This window comes from Melanotaenia boesemani, chromosome 21, assembly GCF_017639745.1.
Source record: "Melanotaenia boesemani isolate fMelBoe1 chromosome 21, fMelBoe1.pri, whole genome shotgun sequence".
NCBI lineage: Eukaryota > Metazoa > Chordata > Actinopteri > Atheriniformes > Melanotaeniidae > Melanotaenia > Melanotaenia boesemani.
In genome coordinates, this window is record NC_055702.1 from 28,615,084 (window position 1) to 28,627,866 (window position 12,783).

A 12,783-nucleotide genomic window follows, 5' to 3' on the forward strand; every position below is an offset into this window, starting at 1 on the left:
TTTGATCGTTGGTTTTCACACATGCATTTGGGTTATTATATAATATTTTAATCCACTCTATGAAAGAAGGTCCAAACCCAAATTTGTCTAGTGTTGCAAATAGAAACTTCCAGTTTACCCTGTCGAAGGCTTTTTCTGCATCTAGAGAAATGATTGTGGATTCTAGATTATGTAAAGTAGAGTAATCTATGAGGTTAATTAGTCTACGTGTGTTAGTAGATGAATGTCGACCTTTTATAAAACCTGTCTGGTCCGGATGTATTATAAGAGGGGTTATTTTTTCTATCCTTCTGGCAAGAGCTTTACTAATTATTTTCAGGTCTACATTTATTAAAGATATGGGACGGTAACTGGATGGAAGTGTGGGGTCTTTGCCTGGTTTTAGCAATAGTGTTATATTAGCTAAGTTCATATTTTGCGGTGTTTTTTGTTTTTCCTGTATTTCTAACAACATATTATAAAATGTAGGAGCTAGCGTTGTCCAGAATTCCTTGTAAAATTCTGCTGAGTAACCATCTGGACCCGGGGCTTTATTGTTGGGCATATGTTGGAGAGCTTCGTGGAGTTCATCTACAGTAATAGGTGCATCTAAATTTATTTTATTTTCATTTTTTAGTTTTGGTAGATTAATGTTGTTTAAAAATTGTTCAATATGTTCATCTGTTGGATTAATCTGTGATTCATATAATGTTTTATAGAAGCTTCTAAACGTGTCATTTATCTTGTCTGGGTCATGGCTGATGTTTCCGTCTTGATCTTTAACAGAGGAGATTGTTGTTTTCTCCTTGTTTGTTTTTAGTTGATTTGCTAAAAACTTTCCAGATTTGTTACTGTGTTCAAAGTTCTCCAAGCGAAGTCTTTGCACTAAAAACTGTGTTTTTTTATCTATAATTTCTTTAAGCTGCAATTTAGTTTTCCTTATATTATTCATTGTGTGCTCTACGGGGGAAATGCGGTAAGCCTCCTCCAATGATTTAATCCTGAGTTCTAATTCTAAAACTCTTGCTGTTTCCTTCTTCTTCTTATGTGAGGAGAAGGAAATTATTTTCCCTCGCATTACTGCTTTTCCTGCTTCCCATAGGAGACACGCTGAAGTTTCAGGCATGTCATTTTTTTCTATATAAATTGACCATTCTTTTTTAAAATAATCAATAAACTCAGGATCTTTCAATAAAGAGGTGTTAAATCTCCAGCTTTTACCAATCGGTTTATTATTTTTGATTCTCAGACTGAATGAAACTGGTGCGTGATCGCTGATGCTGATTGGATGTATCTGAGTCTCTGAAATGTCGCCCATTAGTGAGTTACTATTTAATATATAATCTATTCTAGAGAAGGAGTGGTGAACTGAAGAGAAGAAGGTGTATTCTCTTAGTTTAGGATGGTGAGAGCGCCAAGCATCGCAAAGACCAAAATCCTTCATGTACTGTTTGATAGTTTCTGACGACTGCCAGACTCGATGACTACCTGATGTGCTGCAGCGATCTTGTTCAGTCAAGACTACATTAAAATCACCAGCTAGCACTATTCTGTTATCTGAATAATTCTGGAGTGTAGCAAACAGGGAGTGGAAAAAGGAGGGATCATCTACATTGGGGCCATATACATTGGTAATACATAATTTGATATTACAAATAGATAATAAAGTTATCAGAAATCTGCCTTCCGGATCCGCTACTGTGCTATCTATGTCAAAATTTAGTCTCTTATTAATAAGAGTAGCTACTCCTCTCTGCCTAGAATTATAACAGGCTGAGTAAACGTGAGGAAACTGAGCTGTTTGAAGAAGATCTATGGTTGAGTTTGTTAAATGAGTCTCTTGTAGTAAGACAATGTCAGCCTGCAGCTCCTGTAATTTATTAAAGATCTTCAACCTCTTCTCCCTGGAACCGGCTCCATGTACATTCCAACAGACGATTTTTAACATGGTTATTGTGAACGGTTTAATGCTTCATGCGTGTTACTGACGCGTGTGTCTTTGTGCGCCCCTCTTGCGTGTTCGCGCGTGTTTGCATGCAGCCTGATTGCGCGCGTTTGTCCGTATGTTAAATGTCCGTATATGTACCTTAATGCGTGTTCTCTCATACATAAAACGCGAGTGTTTATATTTATCATGTATGGTGCGGCTGTGCGTCCTGACGGTTTTTCGACCGGCCGCGTGCGCTGCTGATATTACGAGCTGGATTACAATTAACAGTGAAGACGTGAAATAGAAAGATAGTGAAAAGTGAGAAAAGTATTTGTGTGAAATATAAAAACAAAACAGAAAAAAATACATCGATCTAGGTGTCGAGGCTGTGGTGAGACGAGCAGTGTGTTCTACTGTCAGTGATCTATAATGGCGAGTTAAGAGTGATCATTTGGAGAGATTGACTTACAGCACCTGGGATCAGAAGAGCCACGGAGTGACGTCCGGGTCGCGGTACAGTTGTCCATTAATAAACAGTTTATCCACCGCGATGACAGCGCGAGCGCCATTAGCCATAGATTTCCTTCTGATGGGAAACAGGACTCTCCGTCGGTCCAGAATCTCTCTCGGATATTGGTCGTTTACTCCGAAGTTGGTCCCCTTCAGTTCGCGGCCCTGGTTCTTCACCTGCTCCTTCTGTTTGAAGCTGACGAACTTCGCTACTATGGGTCTTGGTCTGCTGGACCCGGGTTTCCTCCCGCCGAGCCGATGGACTCTGTGAAAGGAGATGTTTTTCACCGTTTCCTCCGGGAGCTTCAGGTGGGTTTTGATGAAGTTTTTCACCGTGGTCTCGGGGTCCTCCTCCGTCTGCTCTGGAATCCCTGCAAATACCAGGTTCTCTCTCATGCTCCGCGCCTGCAGATCGATCACCGTTTCCTTCATCTTCTTATTTTCATCTGAGAGACGGGTCAAGCCCTCGGTGAGGGATTTTACCGTCTCTCTGAGACCGGCATTTTCTGCAGCCAGACTTTCCACCTGCTTCTGGCTGAATTCTAACGATTCACGTAGCGCCTGGAACTCTTTGTGGAGAATTTCTACCAGACTCAAACGCGCATCAAAACTACTGAGTTTCTTATCTATGGAGATCAGAACATCTGTTGAGTCGTTCCCCGGTGGTGAAATAGCTCCAGGTGAATCCTCATTTCGCTGTCTCTTGGATTTAGATGAGGTGGAGGGGGTGGAGGTGTTGTTTGGTTTCCCCATGACGATTCTGTCGTAACAACGATCTATAAAATCTGTCAGGCTGGCCAAATCCTCCCCGCTGTGCTCCAGAGTGTACCTTTTAAAGACACTATAGTCCTACTTTAAAGAATATTTTTTGATTAAGTTGGCACAAAATACAATCGAATGAAAGTAGAAATGTTTGGGCGCGCCTAGTTTGAATCTGCCGTCTCCCCCGGAACTACGTCACCTACAGCATTAGCGTCACTTACCTGCCACCAGCGACCTTAGTAATAAATTCTGCTTTCTTCTTCTGGTCGACCTTTATGCTACTATACAGACGTGGACAAAATTGTTGGTTCCCTTCGGTTAATGAGAGAAAAACTCAAAATGGTTACAGAAATAACTTGAATCTGACTAAAGTAATAATAAATAAAAATTCTATGAAATTTAACTAATGAAAGTCAGACGTTGCTTTTCAACCATGTTTCAACAGAATTATTTAAAAAAATAAACTCATGAAACAGGCCTGGACAAAAATGATGGTAACTGCAGGAGGAAAATTGATGACAAACCAAGGAGATGGATAATACGAAGGGTAACAAAAGAGCCCAGAAAAACTTCTAAAGAGATTAAAGGTGAACTTCAAGCTGAAGGAACATCAGTGTCAGATCGAACCATCCGTCGTTGTTTGAGCCAAAGTGGACTTAATGGAGACGACCAAAGACGAACCATTGTTAAAAACAAACCATAAAAACAGACAAACTACATGTTGACAAGCCACAAAGCTTCTGGGAGAATGTCTTATGGACAGATGAGACAAAAATGGAACTTTTTACCATCATCTCTATGTTTCCAGATGGAAAAATAAAGCATATGAAGAAAAGAACACCGTCCCTACTGTGAAACATGGAGGAGGTTCTGTTATGTTCTGGGCTGCTTTGCTGCATCTGGCACAGGGTGTCTTGAATCTGTGCCGGTACAATGAAATCTCAAGACTATCAAGAGATTCTAGAGAGAAATGTGCTGGCCAGTGTCAGAAAGCTTGGTCTCAGTCGCAGGTCATGGGTCTTACAACAAAGACCCAAAACACAGCTAAAAACACCAAGAATGGCTAAGAGGAAAACACTGGACTATCCTAAGGTGGTCTTCTTTAAGCTGTGACCTAAATCCTATTGAGCATCTTTGGAAGGAGCTGAAACATGGCGTCTGGAAAAGGCTCCTTCAAACCTGAGACAACTGGAGCAGTTTGCTTATGAGGAGTGGACCAAAATACCTGCTGAGAGGAGCAGAAGTCTCACTGACAGTTACAGGCATCGTTTGATTGCAGTGGTTGCCTCAAAAGGTTGTTCAACTAAATATTAAGTTAGCGGTACCATCATTTTTGTTCAGGCCTGTTTCATGAGTTTATTTTTTTTTTAAAAATCTGTTGAAGCATGGTTGAAAAGCAACGTCTGACCTTCATTAATTAAATTTCATAGAATTTTTATTTATTATTACTTTTGGCACATTCAAGTTATTTCTGTGACCATTGTGAGTTTTTCTTTCATTAACCGAAGGGAACCAACACTTTTGTCCACGTCTGTCTCTATTGACACATTCATTTTACATCATTTTAGCCTCAGAATCTGACAGCATTCTGACAGCTGAATGCATGGAACGCCATAAGAATATGGACTGGAGACTCCTAGGTCACAATGGGAAACACCTCGCAAGTTGGTGGTGAATGAGAGGGCTAAGATCTTGTGGGACTTCTAGATACAGACTGACAACATGGTGGTGGCCAACCAACTGGACATTGTGATCATGGATAAGCAGCAAAGGAAAGCCGTAGTGGTGCATGTAGCCATCCCCAACGATAGAAATATCAGGAAAAAGGAACACGAGAAACTAGAGAAATACCAGTGAAGAGCTGGATAAAGCCTCTCTTCTTTGCATCATTGCTTCAGTTAGTTGAGGTTTGGAGCATTGGTACGTGCAGCTCTCTGAAGGTCCCACCATAGCATCTCAGTCAAGATGAGGTCTGGACTTTAACTGGGTCATATCGACACCTTGGTTCTTTTCTTTTCAGCCATTCTGGTATAGAGCTGCTGCTGTATTGCTGCTGCATGAGACAGTTCCAGCCAAGCTTTGTCAGACAAATGGACTCACATCAGACTCTAGAATACTTTGGGATCCAGAGGAGGTCTTGGTCCACTCAATGACTGCAAGGTGTTCAGGTCCTGTAGCTGCAGAACCATGACAGCACATACTTTTTCACCCTGCACGACTAAAGGCTGTTAAGACCCAGTGAGAAGGAAGAACTTTTTTCTTGTTCTCGAGGCCGTGAGGCCATGTCGTGTCTCTCTCGACATGTCAGATATATATTTTCTCTTTTCTTTTTCCCTAAAACACCAAGTAACTCACACAAAGGATGCAAGCAGGAAATGCTTTACACCCTAATCAGTGACCAGAAAAAAAACACCTTTTTTTCCAGTAGGGGCCAGAAAATATATATTCCATCAATATCATCATCAGAAAAACAACAGAACTTTGTGTAGAACTCAAAGAATCAGCCCCAAATAATTCCATTCAGTTCTTTTTTCTTAAACAGACATAAATAATATATTGAGTTCAGTTCAAAAAGAAAAACCAAAATGAATGCTGCTGCACCGTTCAGAACAGAAAACAACAAACCATCAGTTCAGTTCGGTGAACAAGAAATCCACTGCACACCTCAGGAAGACGTCCGTTCATTCCAGCTCCACCATGAGCAAGAACAATGACTCGGCAAACTCCACCCCAGGTTTTCAGTGACACTCCCGATGTAGGATCAAAATAAAGGAGGCTAGACGTCCCCAAATCGGTCACACGTATGCATCCAAACGACAGCGAAATAGACGACTTACTGAAAATCCTGGATGATGTTTGCTCTTTTTGCATATAAACAACATATGGCAGAAAATCCAGCTGTCACAATGTAATAATGAGCCACCCATGACATACACTTTACATGTTTGTTTTATGTTAAATGCATGGATGTGGTCCATATTTAATATCTCACTTTTGATGGATATGGGGTTATCAAGTGGATTTCATAAATAAATATCTGTTAATAAAAATTTCTGTGCCTTTCTGAACTTGTGAAGACAAGTTTACTCACCCTCTGCCAGAAGATGACAAATATTTTTCAACTTATTATACACACATGCAGAAAAACGTGTGATTCTAGATGATTACCTGCAAGTTATGTTAAAATCTTCATCAGTATTCATAGAAGTTATGAATAAAATGAAGTGAAATCATCTGAGAGCTGAGCTTAAATTCCTGTTAGCGCATATTTAGCAGCTATGAACGTTTGAGTCCGTTTGTCTGAAAAAGAAGGCAGAAAAATCCCCAACATTCCCAGTTTACCTTGAATGTGGACAGGCCATAGAGTCGTGTAGTGTGAACCGTTTCTGGGGAGATGTTGGTGATGTTGGTTATGAACTCCTCCAGATACCTGCAGGCCTGCTCCAGGTGGGTGGTGTTAATGATAATCTGCACCAGCTGCAGACAGAAAGGTTCAGTTTTACAGCTTTGTCATGAAGCCACACAGACGAAGAGAAAAGGATGTTCTCCCACCTCCGTCAGGCCGATGTGAGGCTTCTTGATCAGATTTTGCAGGCAGCTGCTGAGAGTTCTTGTCAGCAGAAGGTTTGTTGATTTTCGCAACATGTCATCAATTTCTGTTGAACTGGACACACACAAAAAAAGAAAATCAGGTCCAGAAATTGTACAGATCCATGATTAATAGAGCAAGTATGAAGATGTAAGATCCAAAGAAACTTCCAGGGTTTCGCCAACAGGAGGACTTCCTCCCCACAAGAGGCAAATGTGTGGTTGTAATGAACTGACAACATCAACAGCAGGCAGAACCGTTCGTTTCTCTGCACTCATAACGTAAAACCGTTCAGGAGCAGTGAAGACTTACCAACATGTCTTATTTAACAGAAGTGACAGACATTTTTTATTTTATTTTATTATTGTGTCTTCTTCAGTTTTACCATCATCTGGTGACCTTCATGTCCAAAAATGTCCTCATACAAAAACTGCTATAAAATCATCAAATGTGAATATGTTTTAACATATTTCAGACCTGCTTAAAACTATTAAACTACGTTCAGTCATTTTTAGGATTTTCATCCTTTGAATGACATTTTCATAATTTGAATAACTGCATTATCTATTATAAAAAAAATTAAACCACAAAAACATGAATTATTTTCTACATAATAAATATCAGGGGGGTGGGTCTTTGGTGGGGAAAATCTTAAATATTTCAAAAATTAGTGGCAAAATGAACCTGATGTCTTTAGTATCTTTTATGCTGTATCAAATACTCCCGCTGATGATCTTTGTGGCTAAAAATGTCCCATTGACTTCCATTAAAACAGTATATTGTAATCTGACAGTCATTCTAGTTTAAAACAAATTATTCTTTAATGTCAGCATTTTATTTGGAAGAAAAGTGGTGATATTTGACATTTTTAATGGATTCTACCAGTTCCAGCTGGTTTCCAGGTTACATATATTGGTTTGTAAGCTGATGCAGGAAATGTCAAATATCACTACTTTTCTTCCAAATAAAATGCTTTTTGTTAAAAGACTTTAGTTTAAAACTACGACCCCCTTTCACCCAGAAGAGAACTATTCATGAAATCAAAATGGCCTTGTGATAACGTGGATTTGGGGTCTTTGCAAACCAAACTCAGCAAAGCATCAGTAATGTTGGTCATGTTCAAAGTCCTGACATTTAAAATGAATCTTAGTGTGAACAGAGTCACCCACCTGCGGTGTAGTGATTCGGAAAACTTGAGGCTGGCGTAAATGAACTCCTTGACCTGTGTGTAGATCTGCGGGACGGACTGGGACATCGGCAGCTTCTTAGGAAAGTCCTGCTGCTCATGCACAAAGAAAACAGCAAACAACAGCATGAAATGAGTCTTATCGTCTAATGAAGGTGCGCAACTTAATGTGTGCATGTACAGATGGATTCTGAGGTCGCGTCACCTTTTCTATCTCAGCATCATGGAAAGGAAAGCGGCTGACCACCAATTTATACTCTTCCTCCGTTTCAACTGGGATTGGACTGTAGTTGTCCAACTCAAAGATTTCTCTGGGGGAAAAACAAGATGGTGACCTCTCACACATCTTCAGTTTTAGTATCAAACATAAGCATGGCAGTTTTCTTCTTGACACAAATATCAGAGTAATGTCGGTTCAGATATCTGGGGAAAGAAAAGCTCAAATCCATCACAGAGGCTTTCATTTTAAAACTTCTACTAGATTAAAACAAAACTAGAATGCAGCCACTAATGAAATGTATGTCAGCAAGGCTGTGTGTGTTGTTAGTTTACATTAGATAGATGGGAACAAGACTTCCATTGTTATCATAAACTTGTAACTGTGCTGTTTTATGTTGGTGGTGTTTATATTTTCCCTTTCTTTTGTGGAAAGCCCAACCAGGGAAGAGAGTCACAAGTTAGTTTCATGCTATATACTCTGTATGCAAAACATCAGTTGTTCTTTATGTCTTCTATGTTTCTTTGCATTGCTGCTGATAAATAAACAGATAAATAAGTATACAATGCGTCTGAATTAAATACAACTACGTGTTCTGATAAAAACTGTGTTTTAATCAAAGGTTTACAGTAGATACAGAGAATAGTTCCTCTTCCCGTCACTATCATTCACCTTAATCGGGGGGATTTAGAGTTTAAAGATTTGTTGTTTTTCCTTTGGCAGGATGTTTTCTCAGATTTGTAAAGCCTGTAAACTGAAGATTTCCATCAAAACAAATGTTCTTCAGTTCGGCAAACATAGTGCTGATGTAAAAACATGTATGAAGTAGAGGAACTGTGTGAATATGCACTCAATCATAAGGACGGCTTATATTTCCCCAGTAAGTCTCTAGTAGTTCCAAGTTATGCTGCAAAAACCTGCTTAAGCTAAAGAAGCTAAATGGTAAAGGAGATTCTGAGAAACAGCATAACTGTGAATGCTTTCTCCTCCACCAGAAAGTGGTCTGTGTTCCCCAGAGACGACCAGCTCATCCCACCTGAACACCAGCGCCCATTTCTTCAGCAGAGTTTCGTTGTACTGGTCTCTGACCTCAAACAGCAGGTCAAAGAGACGGTTGACTGGAAAACCGTAACCCTGTACAGAAGATGTTCATGTGTGTTAATGACAGCTGTTTGACACACTTCAGCCCGATCTGTTCACATCTCAGCTCCGAACCCACCTGAAGTGTGTCAGCAAAGATAACGATGAGATTTTTCAGCTCCAACACCAGATCTGGGTCATCACAGTACGACTGGAGATGAAAAATAATAATGATCAACAACACTTCCTGTTGTAGAAGGAAAGAAAACACAAACAATAAAATACTATTTCCATGACAACAATATGGCAGCTGTAGCTCAGGAGGAAGAGTGGTTAGAAGGCTGCTGGCAGCCCAAGATACTGAACCCAATGCTACCTCCACGTGAATAAAATGAATTAAACTATTTAGATAGAGTCGTGAAAGGCGTCTGCAGACACCAGAACGTAGTGCACTTCCATTACTTTCATTAGCCGCCTGCAGCCTTGCTTCCAACAACGGAATAAGGAGCAGATCCTGCAGATGAAGCAGCCACCCCAGTTATTGTGGACCCAGGTCGATGAGCCACATGTTGAATCACATATAATTTGTATTTTTAGAGAATGAAAATACTTTGGTTAATGACAGCAGATTTCATTTGCAATTTCCCTCTGGGATTATTATTATTAAATCACTTGGTGCTTTTTCAAACTTTAGTGCATAACCAGCAGCGATTCAATCTAGGAAACCAGACGTTGCTGTAAACGGCATTGTTGTGTTTCCTGTTCTCCCCCAGTGTAGGAAAGTTCATCTAACGTTGGGATGAACAAGTGATGCTGTCTAACACGTCTGGCATAACAAGGCTGAAGGTTGGCTATGAGATCCCCGACCTATCAGTCGGTTCCCCCTGGAAGGTGCCAGTTGCCAGAAAACCCAGTTAGCACTTACAGACGGACTGGCACGTTCCGGCACGTTCCTCCTGGTCCGTCCCTGTAACGCCGGGCCCAAAGCATCGCAGAGGTCTGAGAGCATCGCAGAGGTCCGAGAACATCGCAGAGGTCCGAGAGCATCGCAAAGGTCTGAGAGCATCGCAGAGGTCTGAGAGCATCGCAGAGGTCCGAGAACATCGCAGAGGTCCGAAAGCATCGCAGAGGTCCGAGAGCATCGCAGAGGTCCGAGAACATCGCAGAGGTCCGAGAGCATCGCAAAGGTCTGAGAGCATCGCAGAGGTCTGAGAGCATCGCAGAGGTTCGAAAGCATCGCAGAGGTTCAAGAGCATCGCAGAGGTCCGAGAGCATCGCAGAGGTCCGAGAGCATCGCAGAGGACCGGAAGCATCGCAGAGGTCCGAGAGCATCGCAGAGGTCCGAGAACATCGCAGAGGTCTGATGAACATCGCAGAGGTCCGACAACATCGCAGAGGTCCGACAACATCGCAGAGCTCTGAGAGCATCGCAGGGGTCTGAGAGCATCGCAGGGGTCTGAGAGCATCGCAGAGGTCCGAGAGCATCGCAGAGGTCCGAGAGCATCGCAGAGGTCCGACAACATCGCAGAGGTCCGACAACATCGCAGAGGTCCGACAACATCGCAGAGGTCCGAGAACATTGTGGAGGTCAGAGAGTTTTGTTTCACAACTACAGAACATATTTTAGCGGTTGAGGTTCTAATTCCCTTTCTCCCTTTCTCTTGTAAATCCTGATTTTTTTATTCATTCATCCATTATCTGTACCAGAGTCCAATAAAAGATCGAGGGGAAGCTGGAGCCTATCCCAGTAATTTACAGGCAAGATGCAGGTTCACCTGGACAGGTGGCCAGTCCATCGCAAGGCTGACACAGAGAGACAACAACCAGTCACTCCTAGGGAGAATTTTACCAATTAGTGACCAATTAACCTAACATCATGTCTTTGGACGTTGGGAGGAAGCCGGAGAACCTGGAGAGAACCCACGCATACATGGGGAGAACATGCAAACTTCACACAGGAAGGCCACGCTCGAAAGCCAAGGCTCGAATCAGTGACTTGCTGTGAGGCCGCGGTGCTAACCACCGAACCATGTGACTTTTTAACTATTTATTTTTTGTGAGCATGCACTTAAGAGTATATCAAATGTGCATCTTTAATATATAACGTGGTGTGAAAGGCAATATTTGACTTTGCATGAATGTCTCACATTTCACGTCATCTTTTTGGTTTTATTCTGTACCATTGGTGTCACAGTTTCCCGTTTCTCCAGACTGTGCGTACGCCAGGGTCAGAACTGCTGTGGCGGTAGGAACACTCTCCCACCAATTTTGGTTTTTATAAATCCCAAAAGTTGACTAGAATTGGCTTACGCCAGTTTTTGTACCTATGCCAGCTTTATAAATGAGTTCTCCAGAGAGAATGGAGACAAAGACCAGGACTTCTGGAATAATGTTCTGTGGACAGATGAGTCTAAAACACCACCACTGGACACCAGAACAGAAGACATGTTGGAGTCAACCAGATGCAGCATTCCAGGAACAGAAGCTCATCCCAACTGGAAAGCATGGAGGTGGCTGTGTCATTGTTTGGAGATGTGTTGCTGCAGCAGGACCTGGTCCTGGTCAGCCCCCCATCAGAAAATCCACCATGAATCCGGTTGTCTGTCAGAGGGAGAAGCTGCTACATGAACCAAAACAGACCAGGACATCCACCAAGGACTGGCTGAAAACCAAAGCAGCCAGAAACTTTATTAATAAAAACTGGGGAGTGTGTGAACGGATGAATGTGGCTTGTGTGGTGTCCTCTGGTGTCCTCATCAGATCAGTTTTACTCTTCTTGTTGCATTCTAAACAAATCTAGACAACTGTTACATAATCAGTCGGCTCAGAAGGTGGAAACATGCAGAAATTCAGTTTTTTATTGATCTTCAGGGAATTAGAAATACAATCAGTTTTAGCTCTTAGTCTGTAGTTAACCATCACTACTAGTCCTTCCACTTCTCTGGAGTGCTGAGAGATTTATGCTGTCTTTTAACATGGATCCTGTCAGTGTGTAAATCAACCACAAGTCATACACACACACCCCATAACAATCAGCTGCAACCGTAAACAAACAAACATCCTGTTAAATGTCTGTAACTATTGACTCTAAAACTCATTGTGCTGTTATCAGAATCAACCAAAGACAGACTGTATGGTGGAAGTATCTGTTTTAAGATAAATGAAGACAATGTTTAGTTCTAATGTGCTGACCACAGACAGCGTGTAGCTGCTTGTGTTGCGGCCCAGCAGAGGGGCTGCAGGCCAAGGGAGACCCAGGGCTTTGTTAGTGCCCTCACCTCATGCAGTGCAGCCCATTCTTTAAGCTGTTAGCATAATCCTGTGGGTCATTTACAACTGAGTGGAGCCCAGTGGTCAGAATATGCCTTCTTAATCTGCTCTTTTTGTTGAAATCTGTCTCTCATTAGGCCCACTGACCTCCTGTCCATGTGTAGCTGGGTTCTGACCTCTTCTCTTCACAGTGACATCATTACTGGGTCTGAGCTAGCTAACCTCCACGCTGCTGAGTGTCAGCAACTGAATAAGGATTA

At 41.8% G+C, this 12,783-nt stretch overlaps 1 protein-coding gene across 4 annotated transcripts in view; it reads right to left on the bottom strand.

The window, feature by feature from the left end:
* The window catches only part of exoc6 (exocyst complex component 6), a 77,395-nt gene that overhangs the window by 27,208 nt on the left and 37,404 nt on the right, over positions 1-12,783 (bottom strand). For all 4 annotated transcript variants that reach the window (XM_041973802.1, XM_041973803.1, XM_041973805.1 and 1 more), the window contains exons 13-18: positions 9,393-9,464; positions 9,210-9,307; positions 8,162-8,267; positions 7,940-8,049; positions 6,734-6,845; positions 6,524-6,658 (exon numbers count right to left, since the gene is read on the bottom strand). In XM_041973802.1, coding sequence (XP_041829736.1) covers positions 6,524-6,658; positions 6,734-6,845; positions 7,940-8,049; positions 8,162-8,267; positions 9,210-9,307; positions 9,393-9,464 — 633 coding nt within the window. The remainder of the gene's footprint in view (positions 1-6,523; positions 6,659-6,733; positions 6,846-7,939; positions 8,050-8,161; positions 8,268-9,209; positions 9,308-9,392; positions 9,465-12,783) is intronic.